The sequence below is a fragment of the Podarcis filfolensis genome, assembly GCF_964270895.1.
Source record: "Podarcis filfolensis genome assembly, chromosome: 8".
Taxonomy (NCBI): domain Eukaryota; kingdom Metazoa; phylum Chordata; class Lepidosauria; order Squamata; family Lacertidae; genus Podarcis; species Podarcis filfolensis.
The window spans coordinates 17,660,146-17,682,462 of record NC_139611.1 but is presented as its reverse complement, the minus strand read 5'-3'; the positions used below and the strand labels follow the sequence as shown (position 1 = coordinate 17,682,462).

The following is a 22,317-nucleotide window of genomic DNA, read 5'->3' as shown; positions in this document are numbered from 1 at the left end:
TGCCTGGGAAAACCATCACCACCGCCGGACATGCACAGCCTCCAAAAAATTTAAAACGGCATTTTAAGAGAGTCCTAGCTTTGTTCACTTCCAGTACAAACACTGGATCAGCCCAAAGGAAGTCCCTTTGGATGTGGCCTCCTTTTATAACCCTGAGATAATCCTCCCTTGCTAATAAGAGTACTGTGCATCATTGTGTGCTGGGGGGCAGGGAAGAGACCCGAATTTTATCTTCTGCCTCTTGACTTATTATGTTTTTGAATGTGTTGATATGACAATGTAAGAAGAGCCAAAGGTCCATCTAGCCCATCATCCTGTTGGCCAGCCAGACGCCAGTAACACATTCAAAAAGGAGGACATCAGTGCAGCAGTATTCTCCCCATTAAAATTAATTAATCCAAGTTAGCAACATTCCTTTATTTCAGAGAATTGTAGAGTCGGAAGGGAGGACGGACGTCATCTAGTCCAACCTCCCTGCAGTGAAGGAATCTTTTGCCCAACGTGGGGCTCAAACACATGACCCTAAGCTAAAGAGCCCCACGTTCTTCGAACTGAGCTATCCTGAGTTCTGTTAAACTGGTCTACTCTGATTAGGATTAATAATGACTACAAGCCTACCTCTTTCCCCAAATCACATCTCATATTTGCTTAAATCTGCAGCTCTAAGCTGAGAGCGCGTGTCATATTCTGCTCTGATCTGCATTAAAGGCAACTGGTGAAACTTATCAAATGCCACACAATTAAATCCGAGGCCTCCTTTGAGCCTGAGGGCCCGGCAAATGGCCCTCCCGCCTGACCACTGCTCCTCGCTCTAATTGGCCCTGGTGAGAGCTAGAGTTTAAATATGCATTTTAATAACATGTCATTGCTTTGGTTTTATCCCCATGTTGAAGAGCGCTCCGGGTCTCCCAAGAAGACGGAAATCAAAGATGGAAAGGAGGCTAAAATTTCCACTCAAAGAGGAGCCAGTCAAGGTTAGCCAAGTTGTTAAGACAAAAGCACCCCCAAACCACCCACCCAAACTAACCCTTCCATCGTAACTCCCACATTAAGCCACATTTTCCCCTGCCCATTTAAAAAATGAAAAGAGAAGACGTTTTTGCGCAGAATAGGAAATAACCGAGACGGATCTTCCAGATGAGAACGGAGGGTTGGAAAGTACAAGAACAAGGGGGAGGAGGAAAGGAAGGACCCCTGTTCTCAGAGGGAAGGTCAAAGCGTATCAACGCCCTGGTTGTGATGTAGCACAGCTGCCAGAAAACGAGGAAGGATTCCTTCCAGCAGGTCCCCGGCGAGCATTTAATTGATCCCAGAGACGCCGAGGCCTCAGCTAGGGCGGAATTTGCAATGTGTTGGTTGGGGGGGGAGAGAGAGATGGGGGGAAATGAGAGAGACCAGAGAGAGACGCTTATGTGAGGTCATGTGGTGGGAAAGGCTGGACATTGGGGGGGGGGCAGGGGGCAGAAAATATTGCATCTTGACATAGGATAAGGCATCTTCACTGTGGCTACCAGTCACACTGGTTATGTTCTTCCTCCCCGGTCAGAGACAGTATGTCAGTTGTCGGCACCAGCAGGTGAGGAGAGCTCTTTTGTGCTCAGGTTCTGCTCACGGGCTCCCCATATGCACCTTGTTGGTCAATAGGTCAGCCTCTGGCCTGACCCAGTAAGTCTCTTATTATGTTCATATAAGTAGCAGTGAAGGAGGGCTGTTGCCTGTGGGTTTCTTTGAGCCATCTGGGTGTCCACTGTGGAAACTAAATAAAAAAAAATTAGCACTATGGAAACTGTATTAGATGGGCCTTTGGCCAGATCCAGCTACAGGCTGCTCTTATGTGGAGAAGGGAAGCCAACTCCTGAGTAGTTTAGCTCCAACCAACACACTTTTCGCCTTCCTGGCAAATGAATAAATAAAGGCAGCTGCAAACACGTATGCAGGAGAGGTTGTATAGAGCTCAGTGGCAGAACACGTACTTGGCATGCAGAAGGGACTGGGTTCTTCTCCTACCTAGCTAGACTCCGTCTCGTGAGTCCCTTGCCATCTGTAAAGATGCCCCCCCCATCACTGCCTGGTCATCTCACCGAGCCTCTTGGGTGGAGGCCGAAGGTGCTTTTTGCCTACCATAACCACAGACCACAGAGAGAGAGAGAAGTCAAATAAGCTCCATATGGAGAGGAGGCCCCAAAGTTTTCGTTCCCTTGTTTTCATTCCCTTGTTACTGACACACGAAGGTTTGGTTGCCCTCCAGGAGCCTGGAAACCACTGCTGGGAGGAGAAAAGGGAAGGCCCACAAATTTCTTATTAAGAAACCATACCAAGAGTTCCTCAGAGAGTCCTCTGTCCTTCCCCGATTCCACCCCCGCCTGTTTTAAAGCCAGCTGCAATTACCAAAAGGGTCACACCAGATGCCCAAATAAGCCCCCCGACTCTTCCCCAGGCCTTCATTACACATCGCAAGCCAGCGTCTCAACGCTGCCGATTTGTTTCGATAGCAAATCCAGGGGCTGGGGCAGCCCTCGCCTCACTTCCTGGTGCTTAACCAGCTTTGCTATTAAAACCCAGGCCGCTGATAAAACAAGCTTCTCGGGTTCCATGCCGTCCTCTGCTCCGACGCTCAAGTAATGAGGAAATGAATAAAAGAAGAGGCAAGCTCTCTCCGCAGGCTTTGCTGCCAAGCGCGTTTCCCTCATCACCTGTCAAAAGCGGCCTAGTTCCTCGCCCGATTGCTAATGCAGTGCATCTCTCATACGGATAGGAATTCACACTGTGCAGCCACAAATGAAGCCAGGCAACCCTAATGGCAGGAGGTCTTGGGAGAAATGGGAACAGGACGTTGGGACTAGATGGGCCACTGGCTTGTTCCAGCACTCAGGCTCTTATGGTTCTTATGCACTCAGGTGGAAGCTGCGTCGAATGTTCAGCTTCCAAAAAACTTTCGAAAACCGGAACACTTACTTCCAGGTTTTCGGAGTTCGGGAGCAGATTTGTTTGTCAACTAAGCCGCTCAAGAACCAAGGTTCCACAGTACTCTGCTATCCTAAACTTGTCTTCTAGGGACTAAGCCCTGCTGAACACACTGGGGCCCACTTCTGTCTAATCCTTAGGGATTTGGTTTCCCTCAGTTTCTCAGTTTTGGTTTCTCTCAGTTTCTCATTAAGTTCAGCTCTCCACAGTTCCTCATCAATTTGCAATTTTTTTTTTTAAAGTCCTCCTGAAAATTAGCATGGATTTCTCCCAATACACACATTTTTTATTGCAGTTTTGTCTAATGTACACATCATTGCAAAGCAATTTCCCTTAACATAATGCATATTTTACCCTAACATATGCATTCTGATTTCTGGGGCACTTTACCCGGTTGGAGAACTGCTCTGCAAAATTCTGAAAAGCGTGAACTTCAAAAGGGGGCTGTGCTTAAGTTCTTGTATTGTTTCAGATTGTTAAAAGGAGTTTTGCCTTTTAATGCAAACTGAATCAGATTTCTCCCCTATCTCTATTAGTAGCACAAAGCACTGTAGCATTAGCTGCCTTCTGCTATGGACTTGACAGCAATAGCCGATATGTGGACTGCAGTCCATGAAAATTTCTGCCATAATAAATGGCAGTTACTTTGCTGGTATTCCTTCCGAAGGCTGTTCATATTTTCAAGTGAGATTCAATTGCGTATCAGCAAATTCAGGTTGCGTAACTAAAGCTGAGTTGTAGCTCTTGCCCATGAAAACCTGGTTCTCCACCACTACCCCCCCAATTGTGACTTCTTGCAATAAGGAAAGTGATGGGGAAATACACTGAAGAGTGTGAAATACCATTTGTTTGTGGCACTACTGTCTAACTTCTCTGCTATCAAATAAAAATGAAGGTTCAATCAATAGCCAGCATCATCTAACTTTCTCATAAACTTTGTGCAAACTAATCAAAATGAGTGTTTAACGAACAGGCCTGGATGTGACCAAACCCAGCTGCATGACTGGAAAATATCCTGGACCACTACTAGGCTCAGAGAAATGGCAAACTTTCTGCCTCTAATTCCTGTGAGACCATCTCCACACCTCCTTCCCTACCTAACCTGTCTCAATGATGGATGTTTTAACTCTCTGCCCCTCACTCCCCCCCCACAAAAAAAGAATATATTGTGGAAAACATATAACACAGAGATGGGGGGAAATTGGTTTTTCAGAACCTATTTTTTAAAGCAGTCTTTCTGAAAATGCTCCAGATGTTTCATAGAAGGGAAGATTTTTAGGTCACATCAAGACCTGGAGATCCTCTGTTCAGCACAACAGGAAGTCATGCTCTGAAGCTGGTCCTTCAAGACACAAAGACATGGTAGCAGAGCATTGGGCTAAGAAACCTTTCTTCTCAGCAAGGAACAAAGATTCCTTAAAGCAGAAGGCTGCCCCCTGCTTGGAAGTCTTCAGCTGAGAGAAGACTTTGCCACCAGAAAAGGAGACAGTTGAATCCAATTCACAATGTGCAGGGAAGAATTCAGCTTCTTTGAATTTCTCTAAAGCAAGTTCCTAGCCCTTCTAGTTACGGAGCTATGTTCTGAAAGGGCGCTAGCAACGGCGGCTGAAATCTCAGAAGTCAGAGGTATTTTCAGGAAACTGAGTGTGGCATTTCACTATCTCTCCTGATCCCACGAGAAACCAAAATAAATTATGCAAATTTTGAAAGATTGTGCAAATTTGGCCCACTGAAATAATTTATCCAGGTTACAGAATGTGGTTTTTCTTGGCACAAAACTTTAATATTAGTCTGAGCAGAGAATTTTAGTGTTGCCAGTCCTATACAAGCAAAGATTCAACAGGCACCCTCACTTTTTTACTTTCAGGTGTTTCCTGAACATCTTTTCTTTTATGCCGAAGGGGCTTTGCAGCTGTTTCTTTTTGTTATTAGCCAGTCACTTTAACCAATTATCAGTACTGTTTTAGTGGTGTATTTTAATACCTTTTTCTATTTATTAAAAAGAAAAAAATTCCAGGCAACATAAATTATCTAGAAGAATAGCCGTTGGATCAGTCCAGTGGCCCATCTAGTCTAGCATCCCGTCTGTACTCACAGTGGCCAACCAGATGCCCCAATGGAAAGCCTGCAAGCAGGACCTCTGCTCAACCGGAACTCTCCCTTTCCTGTGGTCTCCAGCAACTGGTATGCAGAGGCATTTTGCCTCTGACAATAGAGGCAGAACAAAGTAATTATCATCCCTTCCACATCGGATGTTCAGGCTGTGAGTACCAATCCATATGTTGTCAGAACAGCACTCTCCACGCCCAAAAGGGAGGTGTCGGCAGGCTTGATGGAGCCCTGAAGTTTACATAAATGCAAGACTTCTTTTCAAACAACAACAAATACACCTTGAAGGCAAACCCCGAAACAGCCCAATGAGAACTGAACATGCTCAGTATTAATGGAATGTTTGCTGACTGCCTGGTGGTGGTAGGAATGGAGTGGAGCAGCAGGAATCCTGAACAGCAGCAGTCCATACATACGCTGCAACATTTTGTTGCAGGCTCCACATACCATTGATTCCTCCTCCTCCTCCTCCATGCAAGGATTGGTTTTTCAAAATAATCTTGAATTCGGTTAACGCCGCCCAATCCCTTTTCTGTGTTTAGAAGCAAGCTTTGCTGTGTTTCAATAGGGCTTATTCCTCAGGAAGGATTGTAGCTTTAGCCTTCTGAACTGAGCAGAGAGTTTAGAGCAAAGAGGTAAATATTGGCCCTGTCAGCTCGTAAAACTGAAGCCACCCGGATTCTTCCGTGCTTTGCCTTAGCCCAGGACCTGGAACAGCACCGAGCTTTTCTGCCGCCCCAGGATACCAGTAAATTCCACCATGGGGAAATTCCACATGTCGGTTACTTTGGCAGAACATCTGTTGGGAGGGTTCCCGTGTTCCTAGGGGGTAGAAACCTGCCTGGGTGACCAAACTCAAAGAAACGTCAGTCTCTTTCAGCAGAAGCAGCTGATTTTGGCATCCTTTTTCCTCCAGCGAGTTGGAATCTGGACACTTGGAAACTGGAAGAGTCCAAAACCATCATGAAAACCGGAGAGGCCAAGTGTATTCTCTCTTTTTTGGTCTGGAACAGATTGAGTTTCATGAGTTCTGGCTCCTGACTCATCAGCTGCCTACAACCCCCCACCCCACCCAAACAATCCCTGAAATCAGACCCGAGATTCTCTCCCCCTCCCCCAAGAGACAGTAGATTGACCAGCTCAGGTCCATAAATTTAAATGGGTCAAATTTTAGTCGGACTTTAGTTGGATATAGGCCACTGGGAAAGAAAGTGCATGCAGACGCTTGCTTTTTCAAAGGATCAGAGCACAGTCAGGTCCAGCAGAACTGATTTGAGCCTCAGAAAGCACACAGGGCTAACAGACGAAGTGGGGAAGAACGTAACTCTTCAACTTGCTCTTTTAACTCAGTGAACTTTTCAACCACCCTCTCAACCAACGGAGCAGTGTGGGTCGGGACGGTGGCCCAGAGGCTTTGTGGGTAACCAGCAGGAAGACCTAAAAGGGCACCACTGCCATGCCCACAAGCACCAAACTGGTGACCCCTGCCTTGGGACCCTCACAATCTCCACTCATAAATGTTTTCATCTATTATCAGTGCCCTGCTTTCCAACTCAACTCTTCCCAACCCGGAACATATTAAGAGTTTGCTAGAATTTATGAATTACTCCCAGCTTCCTGGCCTTCTGCTTGTCGTCAAGGAACTGTGAGAAACATTTGCAGGCACGGAATGGGTGGAAAGCAGAACTGGCCAAGTTTTCTGACCTTGGCGGTATTCAAACTCCTCACGTCCTCGCTTCCCTTCTCCAGGTCCTATATTGCCTTACTCCCCGGGGTGGGGTGGGTGTTGTAATTTGGAAACTAGAAAGTTTCCTTAATAGCTTTGTCAAGGGAGCCCCTGAACAATTTTATTCCATCAAATCAGGCTTCGGTCTAAATTACTCTTTGGATCTAGATGCCACTTCGGCTAAAAATTCCTTATTGCTTAGGAAGGCAGGATTGGGGGTGGGGGAAGGCGGCTGAAAGAAAAGCCTAGGCCTTGGAGATAATCTGCTTGCATTTACTCAAGGTGCCAATAAACGAGCACTGAAGGCAGATGGTAAATTCTTTGCATCTTTCGACTCTTTTGATCCACATCTGTTTGAGACAGGATGGATAATTTCTAGAGGTCAAGAGAGCAGTAGCTTCTAGACAAGAGAACCAAGAAGCCTCCCTTCTGAACTTGCTCCTGCTATTATTTTGGTGGTGGGGTAAAAGACAGCATCCCGACCACCTGGAAATGTGGAAGGAGGGAGAGTGGAAAGGATCAAGAGGGTGTGTTTGTGTTTGTGTGTGTGTGTGTGTGTGTGTGTGTGTGTGTGTGTGTGAAAATATTCCCAGTTTCACATCTGACCCGGACTAAGCCACAGTGCATTTCTATGCCAGAATTCTCCCAACTGCGCACCCATATTGAGCATCCATCCTGATTTGTTTGCAAAGAGATTAGATCATGTTGGCTATTTAATGAGTTTTCATTCTGATTTGTTTGCAAGGAGTAAAAGCAGGTGTTGTCCCACACATTCTGCTGCATTTTCCCATCATTATTCATACTGCAAAAAGTCTGATCTTTTGGAGAAGCAGGTTTGTTGTGAAAGGCCTCCCAATCAACTATAATTGTCTAATGTGAATTTGCCCTTATTGACTAAACCCCGCCTGGAAGCACCCGTAAATTACTTTCAGATCCCCAAGCTGGCACTTATCAACAACTGCCTTATACAAAGTCAGTCTGCTGGGTCCATATGACCCAGAACGATCTACACCAGGCATAGGCAACCTAAGGCCCATGGGCTGGAAGCAGCCCATGGAGGTCGCATAACTGGCCCATGGACCCCCGCCACCCGCTTGGCCAGCTCCCGTGCGCCACGCTTAACTGGCGTGGAGCAGGGACGGCCTTCCACGATGCTGGGCGGCCTCCCATTGGCTGCAGGAATCTCCTGCAGCCAATGGGAAGCCGTGCATGCCTCCTCTGTGCTGGAAATCGCATCTGTGCATATGCAGATGCCGAAATCGCGCACTCGCGCTCCGGCCCATGAAGCGATCTCCGCAGGAATTAAACGGCCCACAGCAGGTAAACCTTGCTAACCCCTGATCTACACAGACTGGTAGCAGCTCTCCTGGGTCTCTCCAAGCCCTATGCTGAGATACCTGGGATATTTTGCATGCAAGCACGATCTCTGTCACTGAGCTACAGCCCTACATAGGTTGTGATGGTCTGGAAATGGAAACTCAAATTGTGTGCAATGGAGAGCTTATTCAAGTAAATTTGTATGGGCATTAGGTACCTTCGATATTTCACTCTGTCTCATCCAAGAAATCTCTTTAATAATTGGACCAGATCAGCAGAAAAACAATGGAAAACAAAGCAGCTAATGTGGTGTAGCATTAAGGGGGTCAGACTAGGACCAGGGAAGCCAAGGATCTAACACCAACTCAGCTATGACGCTCCACAGGAGATGTTGGGCCAATCATTCCTTGTCAACCTAACCTGCCTCAAAGGGTTGCTGGACTGGCTGCCAATTTGTTTCCAGGCCAAGTTCAAGGCTGAACCTGGGACCTCCTACATGAAAGGCAGGTGCTTACCACTGAGCTAAGGTGCTTTCCCTCAGAGTGGTCCTTTAGAAAAGGTATCCCCCATCTTCTCCTAAACTCTGGCAAGTATCTGGGAGTCCACCACATGATCACCACCCATAGAAGTCCTCCAAGTTGTTCACTATGCTGGAAACTTTTCTTTTTTAAGGAAGGGTATGAAATTGCAAACGCCTCTGAGAGAATTTGTATGAAGATCTCCATTGCCCTCTGCCCTTCCATATAAGCTTTCTCTTCCCCCTCCCCAAGAACACGTAAATTCCACACCAAGCCCATAAGAAATGTGTGTGTGCGTGCGTGCGTGCACAAATTTAGGTTTCCATTCACAACCTGCTTGATGATTTGTCTACTACATGGGGGTGGGGGTGTAGAAGAGATTTTCCAGCAAATTGCATTACTTTGTTTGGTCAATTGGCCTACAAATTGATTTTCCTGTACAAATAATGAACATTTATGGTTATTTTCCCTATAGGCTTGCTTTATTTGCCATGTAACAAAGAGTGATTTTCCTGGATTTTTTGGAGACCTGAGCTTATCGCTGCTAGTAATTGTGCGTGCCTGTGAATTTGGGGGAGGGGGGGAGAGAAGAGGAGGAGGTTGCAGACAAAAGGGAATCTCTTCTTGTGTTCTTGTAGGAGATGCTCCAAAGGGAGAGGAAACAAGAACTATGCAGGAGTGTGTGCTATTCTCCACACTAACCACGCATTTACCATAATGCCTACTTTGGCCCTGGGGGAGCAGGATGGCACCATGAGGAGGGAGGGGAGGATGCATCGCTGAGCTTGCAATGGTTACTTGCTCAGTAGCATAGCATCAGTAGAAGGTCCCAGGTTCAATCCTCAGCATCTCCAGTTGGGACTAGGGAAGACTTTGGTCTAAAACCCTGGAGAGCCACTGCCAGTCAATACAGCTTGACAGACCAACGGTCTAGCTCAGTAGAAGGCAGATTCCTACATTCCTTTTTCTCAAGGGACGGGGCCAAAGTTCAGTGATAGAGCACCTGCTTTGGATGCAGAAGCAGCTGCACCGTAGTCATTAATTTCACTCCCCCGTGTTATCCCTTGCCGAATTACCTGGATATTGTTCCACGGGCATTTAGGATATATTACAGAACATTAGGTGACGTAGCCCCACCCTCCACTCCTGGATGAAGGTGAACGGAAAAAGAACTAAGCCAGGCCTCCTAAGGACTTCCTAACCAAAACACAAAAGGGGGGGGGGGAATTGCTGGTTCTCATTAAGAGTTCTGCTTCTCAGCCAGGGGTTCACTTTCTAAAGCTTTTGTGGGGGGCCCTGAGGGAACTCGTCCAGCCGCTGGCGAGTGGGGATGGGGGACAAGCCAGCAGCTCCAAGAAATAGCAAGAGTGGCTAGGTTGTGGCAACATTTGACAGCTTAACAGGTGCACCGAACAGCTGCTATATTTAGGAATCATTAGCAAAGTACATGTCTTCACACATTTGCAAAGAGACTAGGAGAGAGTAAAGATACTGAAAAAATTGGGGGAGGGGGACAAGGATGAGAGAAAGTGGATTTTGCAGGCCCTTCACCTGATCGCTCCCACGCCAACTCCACAGGAGCGCACGTACAGACAGGTGGAATTGAGGGAGAAGAAACTGAGGACCAGAAGAAAGATGGCAGGAAGACCCAGGAGACATCCCACCTTCTCTCCAAGGTCTCAACTCTGGAAATTTTTGAAAAGCAGGACAGCAAGGGGAGGTGTTCCCTATATACACACAGAATTTGGCTGGGTGGCATCTTGCACACCTCCTTCCAGGAACTCCTGCAGCCAGATGTGGCCCTTACCTCTGTGCAGCAGGCTACATTCAAGCAACGCAAAATACAGGTGTCTACACCCTCCTGCTCATCCAGACAAGCAAGAGTCATTATCACAGTTCAATGAACTTTTCCAGACAGAGAGACAAGAGAGTCAGTGAGGGGCATGACATGAGAATGGGGGTTGGGCTAGGAAAAGGAATGGCCTATAAGAGTCCTGAGAGCCTGATGGAAATGTATGGAGGGCTGCATTTTGGCCCCCAGGCCCCCCCACCTGTGCTTTACATGACTCTTGAAGCGGCCATGGAATTGTATGTAGATAGGGGTCTCTAGAAAAGGAAGCACCAAGATGGGGTTGGCCTGTTGGCTTAGCCTTACAGCACAGAAGATTTCGACTACGGCTGCATGTTAATTCTGCACAAGGGAGCAGGGAGTAACAATTTCTGCAGGAAATTCTGCAACACATGTGAGGGTCCTGCGAATTAAGGACTTTTGCACCACTGTATTTGACTTGAATGAATTTATTCTGTGTGGTTTTACTACTTCACAAGATCTCTTCAGTTAATTGTGGGGAGGGGAAAGGGTGGATACAGGGCAACTCCTGATCATTGCAGGAAGGGGGATTGGAAGGACATAGAAAGAGCCCTCTTGGATCAGGTCAAGGGTAAATGTAGTCCAGCATCCTGTTCTCACAGTTCCCAATCAGATGCTTAAGGGAAACTTGCATGGACCTAAGTGCAACAGCAACTCTCCCCACTTTGGAATCCCAGCCCACTGGCATTCAGAGCCATGCAGCCTCTGCCAACAGAGGTAGAACTTAGGGTTAGTAGCCATTTGAGTACCTTACCCTCCACATTCAGGCATTCCTCAGGCTGTTTTGGATTCTGCAAGGGTACCCCTAAGGGCTAGAAACCTATGTCCCTTTTTTTAAAAAGAAGAAGAAAGAAATTTCTTGGGGTGAGAAACTCCACAAATCGCAGCACAACCTGTGCTTTGTCTCCGCTCCCGCAGAACTGCAGTACAGGCGCCATTCTGGATGTAACCCCGAGCCGTAGCCCAAGGCCATAGCCCAGCTCAGCAGATCAATACGCAGTTGAATAAATAAATGGGCCGCCCAAGTGTTAGTTCAAGCCGGCGCTGTGACACGCCCCTGACAATATCGATTCCTGGAGCAAAAGCACTGTGCAATGACCCAAGAGCCTAGCGTTTTAGTGTGAGCCAGGTTTGGTCAGAAGCAGAGACACAGAAAAAAATAATGCCCCAATACCTATGCATACAAGAAACCCACCACACTATGAACTAACCCGTGGTGGTGTGCCCACAATTCTGCTGGATTTGCCGCATGCCATTAACTTCCCACAACAGCCTGCAGCAGAAGCCAGAAACACTCTGCAACTGGGGTGGATTTTTTACTTGCAAGGGATTTTCTTTCCTTCTTGGCTTGTTTTTAAACCTGGGAAACACTCAAAAACAGAACCCCACAGAGTAAATAGGATTTCCCCCTACCCCCCACAGTCCTTAAAAGCTGTACAACGTAAGGGCATAATAAGAGCCAATCAGATGCCTCTGCAAGCAGGACCTGAACCCAACAAGAACTCTCCCCATTGGTGATTCCCAGCAACTGATTTTCAGAGGCATACTGCCTCCAACAGTGGATGAAGAAGATAGCCGCTGTGGCTAGTAGCAACTGCTAGCCTTACCCTAGAAATCTAGAGAGGATACTAATCTATTTTAGAGAAAGGGCCAGCGCCAGCAACCTTAAGTAACCACTGAGCACCAGGACCGCAGCAGTGGTCCCCAACAGTGATATGCACCAGAATATGTTCAGAAGCCTATTTTTTCCAGCGCTTTTTTTATCCACGTGTCTACTCAGAGCAAATCTTAATTGGATACCACCCCTGAGCAGGATTGGAGGGTAGGAAGAGTGAACAAGAGGGATGCAACAAGATGAACAAACTAACAACACAGCAATAGTCAGACAGGGCAAAACTCACAACCCTGACCGACCCTCAAGCCTAACTCCAGACCCCCCAAATCTGTTCCTTTCAGCTTGCACAGCCATTGCACAGTGAATCCTTTATGCCTTACAAGATGAAATCACAACAACAGGCTAAGTTATCAGCACAACCCCAGAGGGTGTGTGTGTGTGTGTGCGTCTGTGCGCACGCGCACACACCCGCGCACAGAGTGATGGGGGAGATTGTCAACATTCACTTTGTATTTTTCTAACCCAGGGTGGCCGCGCTTGGGGTCAGCATCTGGCTGCCTGTCAACCTCCCGCTGTTCTCCGCTCCTTTATTTATTTATCTCTCCCTAACCCAATTTTCCGGCTGGAATGGCGAGAGAGTGACGGCAAAGTAACGTGATTGAGGCGCCCCGGGCAAAATGCCTATTACCTTCCCTGCCTCCCCCTTAATCAATAAAGCCGTTTTGCTGCCTGCTTCTGAAGTGGAGCATGCCATTCTGCAACAAGAGCCCTCGCACCAGGAGCGCATGCAATCCGAGCCAGAGGGGGCTGTACCTGGGGTGTGCATTTTAATGTGGCTACTCTTCATGGTTGTGTGAGATGCATGTATGTGTGTGTTTTCCGTATACAGGCTGCAAAAGAATGATAGTGTAGGCTGGAGATGGGAGTGTGCAATTGAAAGAACTGTGACCTGAGGGGTTGAGTTTTCTATGTGAATCTATGGGTTGGTATATGTAGATCTGCAAATATAGATATGTAGGAATGTAGGAAGGCATAATTTTCTCTTCCACCTTGTTATTCATCGCATGCAACTGTGAGAACAGGATGCTGGACTAGATGGGGGCGCGGCATTCTCAATCATGTATCATTCACAGATTGAAAGCAACAGCAACAGCAAATACAATTGATTTGCATTCTGGAAATGGGACGGATAAGCAAACAGCAGCAATTTCTGCTCCCATTTCCACATTCAGCAGAATTCTCTAACTTCCTTATATGGAGGTTTATAGAGATAGATATACATATGCACACAAAGAATAAGAACCTTTGGGCGCTCAAGCTGAGTATGAAAACACTGATTCTGGCCTGCAATTTGTTTCCAGCATCTCAGTATTCCCAGGTATACTACCTCTAAATAGGGAGGTTCCATGTCTGGCTATTACAGCATATAGCTGTCTGGAAATCTCAAATTTCTTCATTTTTTTTCCAGAAGTGTCTGAATGCCCCACAGATTACAAATATGACGCAAATAAATAGCCATGTTGATAGTAACAAGACAGTAGGCTCAGACTGGGCTACTGGTAAACAATCACATAAGTTAGTTTTAAACAGTACTAATTTTTTGCACACAATTCTACTACTTTGGTTGCTTGAAGCTTTTGTTGTTGAATGCATTGCCCCATGAGACAACTGAGGATGAATGTTTTCAACTACAGTATTTGTTTACTGGAAAAAAGATAGCTCTTTGCTAGCACCCTGCCAACTGGGAGAGACAGCACCATCCTGAATTGTTCTGAGGGAACAGGGTCTTGTGAATGTACAGGTAAAAACGAACAATACACTATTGTCTGCAAACCATCAACGTTGTGCTGCCGCCTGTAGTCAGAAAGGTGCTAACAAAGCGCTATCTTTTCTAGTGAATAAACACTTGATAACCAACTAGAAAAGGATAGTACTTTGATAGCACTCTACTAACTGGAGGAGGCAGCACCATGCTAACAGTTTGTCGCCAATAGTTATCTTGCCTGTAGCTGCTGAAGGCGATTGGGCGGATGGGGACGAATTTGCCAATACTGCCAGTGACAGAAAAGCAAAACATTGTTTTGGCAGGTGCCTGTAACTGAACACTGTCTTAGTAGACATCGCCCGGCTTAACATACCTCTCGCTTGCCTTTGGGCAAAACGTTTGGCCCTTGCTGAAGGACGGCAGCTCTCATTATGAGCAGGGTGGGGAGGGAGAAGAGCGGCGTTCAGCACATTTCCCAACGGTAAAACTGTACCCTGCGATGCATTACGGCCCAACTGGTTTCCCCCCTCCTGAACAACCCACTGCTATTGACATCCTTCCAAGATCGTTAAAGCAAACATCAAGGAAAGGGAGAAATTTGTTTGTTTAAGGAGGTGCAAGTCTTGACAAAACAGACCCTAATCAGTTATTTAGATAATTGAAAAGCCGCCAGGTCTTTGTTACCTGCCAGGGCCAAACAGGAAAGGCTGGGGAGAAGGAGAGAAAAACACAGACAAAAAAAAAAAAGCAGCCAGACAAGGACTAGGGCTCAAATAGCATCCAGGTGTGGAAATAAGGTTTGGCTCACAGATGAAAACCACACAGAGCTCGTTGTTTCAACGGCAAAGCTTGATCTTCTGTCCTTTGCAATAGTTTGTGTCACGGCTGTAAACACAGCAGCCGGGTTTTGTTTTTTTAAGTGGAAGAACAAAGGGGTACTATTTCTTTCTTATCCTACCCTCCTCCCAAGCAACTCTCAAGGTGGCATTGGTAGTCCTCCCCTCCATTATTATTTTCAGAACAACCCTGTGAAGTAGGCCTGGCTGAAAGAGAGCAAGCTTTTTTAATGGGCCTTGGGAGATTCTTGGCCAAGTGGGGAGGCGAACTTATGCTTTGCTCCCATCCTGCCCTTAGTCTGACACTCTAATCACCGCACCACGCTGCATCTCATGGTCTAACATGCAGTCTTGGTACACCAAGCAGATTCTGAGCAAAGATGTTTAGCTAGTGATATATGTTGAAAGGGATGCGGGTGGCGCTGTGGGTTAAACCACAGAGCCTAGGACTTGCCGATCAGAAGGTCGGCGGTTCGAATCCCCGCGACGGGGTGAGCTCCCGTTGCTCGGTCTCTGCTCCTGCCAACCTAGCAGTTCGAAAGCACACCAAAGTGCAAGTAGATAAATAGGTACCGATCCGGCGGGAAGGTAAACGGCGTTTCCGTGCGCTGCTCTGGTTTGCCAGAAGCGGCTTAGTCATGCTGGCCACATGACCCGGAAGCTGTATGCCGGCTCCCTCGGCCAATAAAGCAAGATGAGCGCCGCAACCCCAGAGTCGGCCACGACTGGACCTAATGGTCAGGGGTCCCTTTACCTTTATATGTTGAAAAGCAGATTATCACCCAGCCCTAGTTTTCCACACATTACTCTCCAGCCTTCCCCAACCTGATACCCACCAAATGTTTTGGATCACTCCTGACTGGGGTGGATGAGAGTTGTGGTCCAAACCATCTGGAGGGCTCGTGGTTGGGGAAGGCTGAACTGATCGGGATCCCCACCCCCTCAACTTGCAGAATTAGAATTATGCAAAAAATACCCCAATACCCGCATGATTTACATTGATAACAATATTCACCTCTATATCGGCAAGGATTTTTGTTTTTCCCCCGGAGTGGATACCAAGTAAAACACTGAAAGAGAGGGAGCAGACTAGCTTCTCACAAAAAAAGAAGGAAGGAAAAAAGGAATAGTTTGAAGAAGCCATGTTTGTGTGGTGCAGAGTTCAGGTTGCTGCAGGAATATATTCACAGCATGGCCCTATAGCACTCCAAGTTTGGAATTTGATGATCATGTAACAAAATTTATGCACTGCTTGGTGTATTATTGCTAACCTTGAAATGTTTAGCAATAAAACTTTAAAACTATCAACTGAAAAACAGCCAAAAACAGACATTTTAAAATACAGTAAGAGCTTTATGTGCGTGGCAAAAAAGTAAATAAAAAGGGGGTGGAAAGGGGGCAGGGTTCCAGGAAAAATTACTTTCACAATCCCACCTGCCACTGAACCCCATGGGTTTTGACTATATGCAATTTTGGCTTTAAGCGCAATCCCTGGGAACAGAATCCCTGTGTAAGTTGTGGGCTTGCTGTAATCAAATAAGTAGCTCCGAAGAAATATGACACATGCAACTCCTACATGTCTAAAAAGGCCGGCCTAAACAAAGATGCTTTTAGCAGGCACCAAAAACAGTACAGTGAAGTCGCCTGGCTGCTTTCAATAGGCAAGGAGTTCCAAAATGCAGGTGCTGCCACACCCAAAGGCCAATATCTTACAAGTGCAAAGCTAGTACAGTGGTACCTCAGGTTAAGTACAGTGGTACCTCAGGTTACATACGCTTCAGGTTACAGACTCCGCTAACTCAGAAATATTACCTCAGGTTAAGAACTTTGCTTCAGAATGAGAACAGAAATCGTGCTCCGGCGGCGCGGCAGCAGCAGGAGGCCCCATTAGCTAAAGTGGTGCTTCAGGTTAAGAGCAGTTTCAGGTTAAGTACGGACCTCCAGAACGAATTAAGTACTTAACCTGAGGTACCACTGTACTTAATTCGTTCCGGAGGTCCATCCTTAACCTGAAACTGTTCTTAACCTGAAGCACCACTTTAGCTAATGGGGCCTCCTGCTGCTGCCGCACCGCCGGAGCACGATTTCTGTTCTCATCCTGAAGCAAAGTTCTTAACCTGAAGCACTATTTCTGGCTTAGCGGAGTCTGTAACCTGAAGCGTATGTAACCTGAAGCATATGTAACCTGAGGTACAACTGTATCATGCAGTACCCGTAAAGGGGCTGACTCCACAGACTGAAACCGTTGAGCGGGCATATATATATAGCGTAAACTGGTTCCAATCCATAAGGGCTTCATATGCTATCTGTAACACTCTGAACTTGTCTCTTACTTCCCTACCCACTGGGAGGGGGGCATTTATCCAGAGTATATATATATTTTAAAATTCCAGTAAGAAGCTCCTTGCAACAGATTCCGTACAGCGAGACTTCACCTGTTAGGCGTACTGCAGGAAGGCTTCCATGGCACACATTCAAAAAACTGCCAAACATCTCCGGAAGGGGAGGAGGGGGAAAACGCAAACAAACCTCAAACAGGATAGATGAGAAAAACCTCAAAAGCTCCTTTGTCCCTTTTGGCCGCCAAAAGACCTGCTTTGAATGGTGGGTGGGCTGCTGCGGGCTCCGCTCCCCAAACAGGTAACAAGCAGACTTTTGAGATCGCTTTAAGGTACACCTCACTCTCGCCTCCTCTCTCCTGACTGGTATGAAAGCTTAAGGAGAGAAAATGTGCTTCTGGCATGCCAAAGAAACATAGAAAGTTGCCTGAAACAGAGACAGACTTTTGGTCCATTCAGCTCATAGAATCATAGAATTGTGGAGTGGGAAAGGGACTCAAAGGATCGTCTAGTCCCACCCTCCACAATGATTTTTGCTAACTTACCCGCCCACCAATAACCATGTTTACCATCTCTGACTTTAAAAAGAGGGAGTTAAAATAACATTTCTTTTTGTTAAAGATTGTCATTAGGGACAACTTTCGTTCGCCACAGGTGCACATCTATTTACCAGCCAGCCATAACTCCTTCTTCATAAGACTCCTGCAAAAACAAAGCTGATGGGGTCAGGGAAAGGATATGAAAAGTTATTGATCCGAGGAGAATTCATTTTACCTACAAGGGGACAGGACTTTCTCACTTATTTAATCAAGGGCTGGCATCAAAACCATAGCGAATTTTAGTATTATCTAATTCTACCTAATCTCATTCGATCACTATTGCTCCACCACAGCTGAGAAGGGGAAGTCCTGCCTGTTCTTGTCTTCAGGTGCTATCTCCTGTTGCCTTAGCAACGCAGCAAAATGCCATTTCCACAGAAGTCAGACCTACCACATTCGTCTCCAGGTTTATTTTTTAAAATACAACCCCTATATACGGGTGTGTTTAAACCCATATACTGCACAGGGGTTGTACTTGAAAATAAATAAACTGGGGTGCAGACATACACCCCCTCCCCAAGAGCAAGCAGAGAAAGGGGGAGGGGGATCTATGCAAAACTCAAAAACCACCAGTGAGAGATTAGGTTAAGTTGCACCAAATTAGAAAGCAAGAGGAGAAAACAACTCATTTAGTTCAGTTTTGGCCACCCATCATCCCATGGGGCATAGAGCGGCTTATAATGATTATATCTTCCTAAATACATAAAAATATAAGGTGTCACCACGTTCTGCAGTTCATGTGGAGGTTTGGAGTCCAGCAACAACTGGAGGGCCACAGGGTCCCCCAATCTTGTTTTAATCAGCCTCAATAAGAGCCAGATCAGGCACGCATGCAGAAACACAACAAGAAGTCTCCTTTCTGGACCACATTCCCCATCATCCCTGACCATTCATCAGGCTGGGTGCCGGGGCTGGTGGGAGTTGGAGTCCAACAACATCTGCAGGGCCACAGCTGCCTCTGTCTTGCTCTACTGAAACCAAGCCTAAGAACTCATAAGTGACCCGAACACATTAATCTTCCCCCGCTTACTTTTGGCTTTCCATCTCTTTCCCAGCCCCCAAGGGCCAATGGTCAGGGATAATGGGCAGTGGGAGCAGCCAAACAACATCTGGACTGCCACAAGTTCCCCGTCCCTGATTTACAAGGTTAATTACGCAGCTGGAGCCCTGCAAGGGGAAGAGCAGCTGGCAAAGGCAATTCTGAGCAAGAAAAACAGCTGGTGAGGGAAGAGGATTAGGAACTCTTGACTCCTGCTCCGTTCAAAAACCACAATCTCCCAAACCTTCTTTCCATTTAAAAATAAAGCACACGAAGGTTGGGGTTTTTGTTACACATATCTGCACATATCATTTGCACCACGGCCCGCTGCAGTGAGAGGAGGAGGAGGAGGAGGAGCAGCTAAAGGCAAGGAACGATGGAGAAGAACTGTAAGTGCATCCGAAAGAGATAAAAGACTTAGAACTGGCAGTTCAGAGCCGACTGAAAAAGACCAAGGATGACACCAGGAGAAAAGGTCCATGAAGGTTAGTATCGCAACAGGCGAGCCAAGTGCTAGCTATCATTTCAACATAAGCACAGGCTCCAGAAAGCGAGTAGGCATGACCGGAAAAAAGTAGACGAACTCTCAAACTCTTTTGTGTGTGTTTTTAAAAAGAGCATTAAGAATAGCCTGCTGGATCGTGCCGATGCCCCATCTAATCCAGAATCCTGTTCTCACAGTGACTAACCAGATGCCTGTGGGAAACCAGTGAGCAGGACTCTCCCCTCTCCTGTGATTCCCAGCAGCTAGTAATCAGAAGCATTTCTGCCTCCAACTGTGGAGCCAGAGCACAGCCATTATGGCTAGTAGCCATTGATAGCCCTATCTTCCATGAATTTGTCCAAACCACCCAAGCTGGTAGCCGTCACTGCCTCCTGGAGGAGCGAGTTGCGTAGTTTGATGGAGAAGTACTTTCTTTTATCTGACCTACATCTCCCAACGTTCAGCTTCATTGGATGTCCATGAGTTCTACAGTTACGCAAGGAGAAAAACTTTGCTCAATCCATTTTCTGCATCTCATGTATAATGCTATAAACCTCTACCATGTTACCTGTCGGTCGCCTTTCCACTAAACTGAAAAGTCCCAAACGCTGCAACACTTGATAGGATAGTTGCTCCCCTTGATCATTTTGGTCGCCCTATTCGGAACCTTTTCCAACTCTGCAATATCTTTTTTTGGAGTGAGGTGACCAGAACTGTACAGTAACTGTAAATGTGGTCACACCATAGATTTTTATAACATTATATTGGCAGTTTTATTTTCAATTCGTTTCCTAATGATCCCTAGCATGAAATTTGCCTTTTCCAGGGCTGCCACACACTGGGGCTGGCATCTTCACTGAGCTATCTGCTATGACCCCAAGGACTTGCTTCTGGTCCATCACCTCTAGTTCAGACTCCATGAGTGTCCTTGTGAAATTAAGATTTTTTTTCCCTCCAACATGTACCACTTTATACTTCTTTACATTGAATTGCATTTGCCATTTTGCTTCCCCAAAAGTTGTTTACTGTCAAAAAAATATAAAAATGCTGTTGAGTCCTCAGGATTGTTTTCAATAAACTTATGTGCCTCTGCTAGATTTTTTTCCTGAGCGGAAGAAAAAAAAGCCCATGTCAATACCTCTTTTTTCAAAACCCAAGAACACCCAACTTAAAAGAACATATGCACACACCCAGGTCACTTTCAGATGACTCGTTCATTGAGCATTCATTCTCATCTGTTTGCAGAGAGGTGAGATGATGTTCCTTCTGCAAGTGCCCATATTTAGTGAAACCTGACCACTGTGATGTGAATCTGGGCTGCATTCACAACATGCATTTAAATCACATCCCTGCACAATAAAAAAGAATCTGGGTTGGCCACTACGAGAATACTGGACTAGATGGGCCACTGGCCTGATCCAGCAGTGCCCTTCTAAGGCGAGGAAATATTCCAGGCCTTTCTAGATCTGGAGCACCCCACTGCAAGTGGAGTGTGAAGTTCAGCATCATAGACTTTCTGTTTTCAGGAAGAAAAAATTTGAAAAATATCCACAAGCACTTCCCCTCTCTGGATTTTCCCTTGCCGCACCCCCGTTTGCACACAAAAGTTTCAAAAGGCATAGAGCACCTCCATCAAGAAAGCTGAATAAATTATGCAAAGCTTAACAGATGCACGCAACGAAGGACAACAGTTAGCAAAACATGTTGCAACGGCAGGATTTTGCTTTCAGAGCCACAAAATTGGGTAGGGGAGAAGGGCTTGAGAGGTAGAGAATCTTTAATTTTATTTTTAAACTGACTGCTGATCATTTATAGGAAATTATACAATTGCTCATTTACTAAACTGGGCTTTTAAATAATAAATCTATCCAGATAATTAAAATACCGAGACGGTCTGGTTGAAACGCAGGCCAATTTGGCAAGTCCGATTGGAAAGAGCTTTTGCTCAAGGGTGTCCTCCCCTCTCCGCCATGTGCAAAACGAATCAAGAGCAATTAAAACTCCGGGCTCTAACCATATCCAGAATGTGCGTAAGGCTCTCCTTCTGCACATCTGGGAATTCCCACCCTTCTGCCTCCTTCAGGCACATTACAACGGAATCCTGCATCAGATTATACTTTCAACCCATGGGGAGGCATGATTTCCGCTCCGTCTTCACGATCATCCGGGAAGCAAATTAGGGCCAAGGACAAGAGCTAAGGGAAAGATGTACTTATAAAAGAGGAGGTTCAATAACGTTTAGCATATCAGCCCCATCACAAGAGAGCTAAAGGTGGCCCTAGCGCAGTGGTGCCCAGGTTGAATCCCTGGTGTGGGGATACCCTGTGCCTGAAATCCAAAAAGCCACTGCCAGTCAGTGTAGACAATATTGAAGTGGGTGAACCAATGACCTGATTCTTTATAAGGGAACTTTCTAAGTTCCTGTCTCTTAAGGGACAGACCAAAACTCCGTGGCAGAGCATCTGCTTTGCATGCAGAAGGTTCTGTGTTCAAACCCAGGCATCTCCCAGGTGGGCTTTGTAAGATCCTCTGCTTGTAACCCTGGAGAGCTGCTTTCAGTTAGTTAAAAACTAGAAGCTGTGTCCAAACCCTACACAGATAGCATTTTAGTTGCCAATTAAAGACATCTATTTGCTTGGGCCTTTGAGGCATAAATGCTAGCAGTAAAGTCAGCAGCTGGTACTAATTTTAATTTTAATTTTTGGAAATGCAGTTTCCGATGCTTTCACTGCAATGGTTTCCTGTGCCCTGGGCTCCTACCAGAAGAAGGGTAGTATAAAAAGGGAATGACTATTATAGATGATGGACCAATGGACTGAAAGTCTACATGGATGTGTCTACGTATGCATAAGAACACAAGAAAAGCCCTCTTGGATCGAGATAAAGGACATTAGTCCAGCACCTTGTTCTCACAGTGGCCAACTAGATGCATATGGGAAGCCTTGACTGGCAACAGCAAGCAGAACCTAAGGGCAACACAACACTCTCTCCCCACTTGCAATTCCCAGCAAGTGAAAGCTGAAAGCTGCCTCTGAGAGTGGAAGGAGAGCATTGCCATCATGGCTAGTAGCTATGGTTAAACACATTTGTGGAGAATAAGGCAATGGAAGTTGAATGTAGCTCTGGAAATCCAGAT

At 46.2% G+C, this 22,317-nt stretch overlaps 1 protein-coding gene and 1 long non-coding RNA gene across 16 annotated transcripts in view; one reads left to right on the top strand and one right to left on the bottom strand.

Annotated features, from left to right (window-relative positions):
- The window catches only part of LOC310769620, a 343,443-nt gene that overhangs the window by 21,872 nt on the left and 299,254 nt on the right, over positions 1 to 22,317 (top strand). The gene's annotated exons all lie outside the window — the stretch shown is intronic.
- The window catches only part of SAMD11 (sterile alpha motif domain containing 11), a 317,484-nt gene that overhangs the window by 117,298 nt on the left and 177,869 nt on the right, over positions 1 to 22,317 (bottom strand). The window contains exon 1 of one of the 15 annotated variants that reach the window (XM_083628569.1): positions 14,258 to 14,342. The exons of the other annotated variants lie outside the window; for them this stretch is intronic. Within the exon in view, the coding sequence (XP_083484695.1) occupies positions 14,258 to 14,314 (57 nt within the window). The 5' untranslated portion in view covers positions 14,315 to 14,342. Of the gene's footprint in view, positions 1 to 14,257; positions 14,343 to 22,317 lie in introns of those variants that run through there. 15 annotated transcript variants of the gene reach the window in all.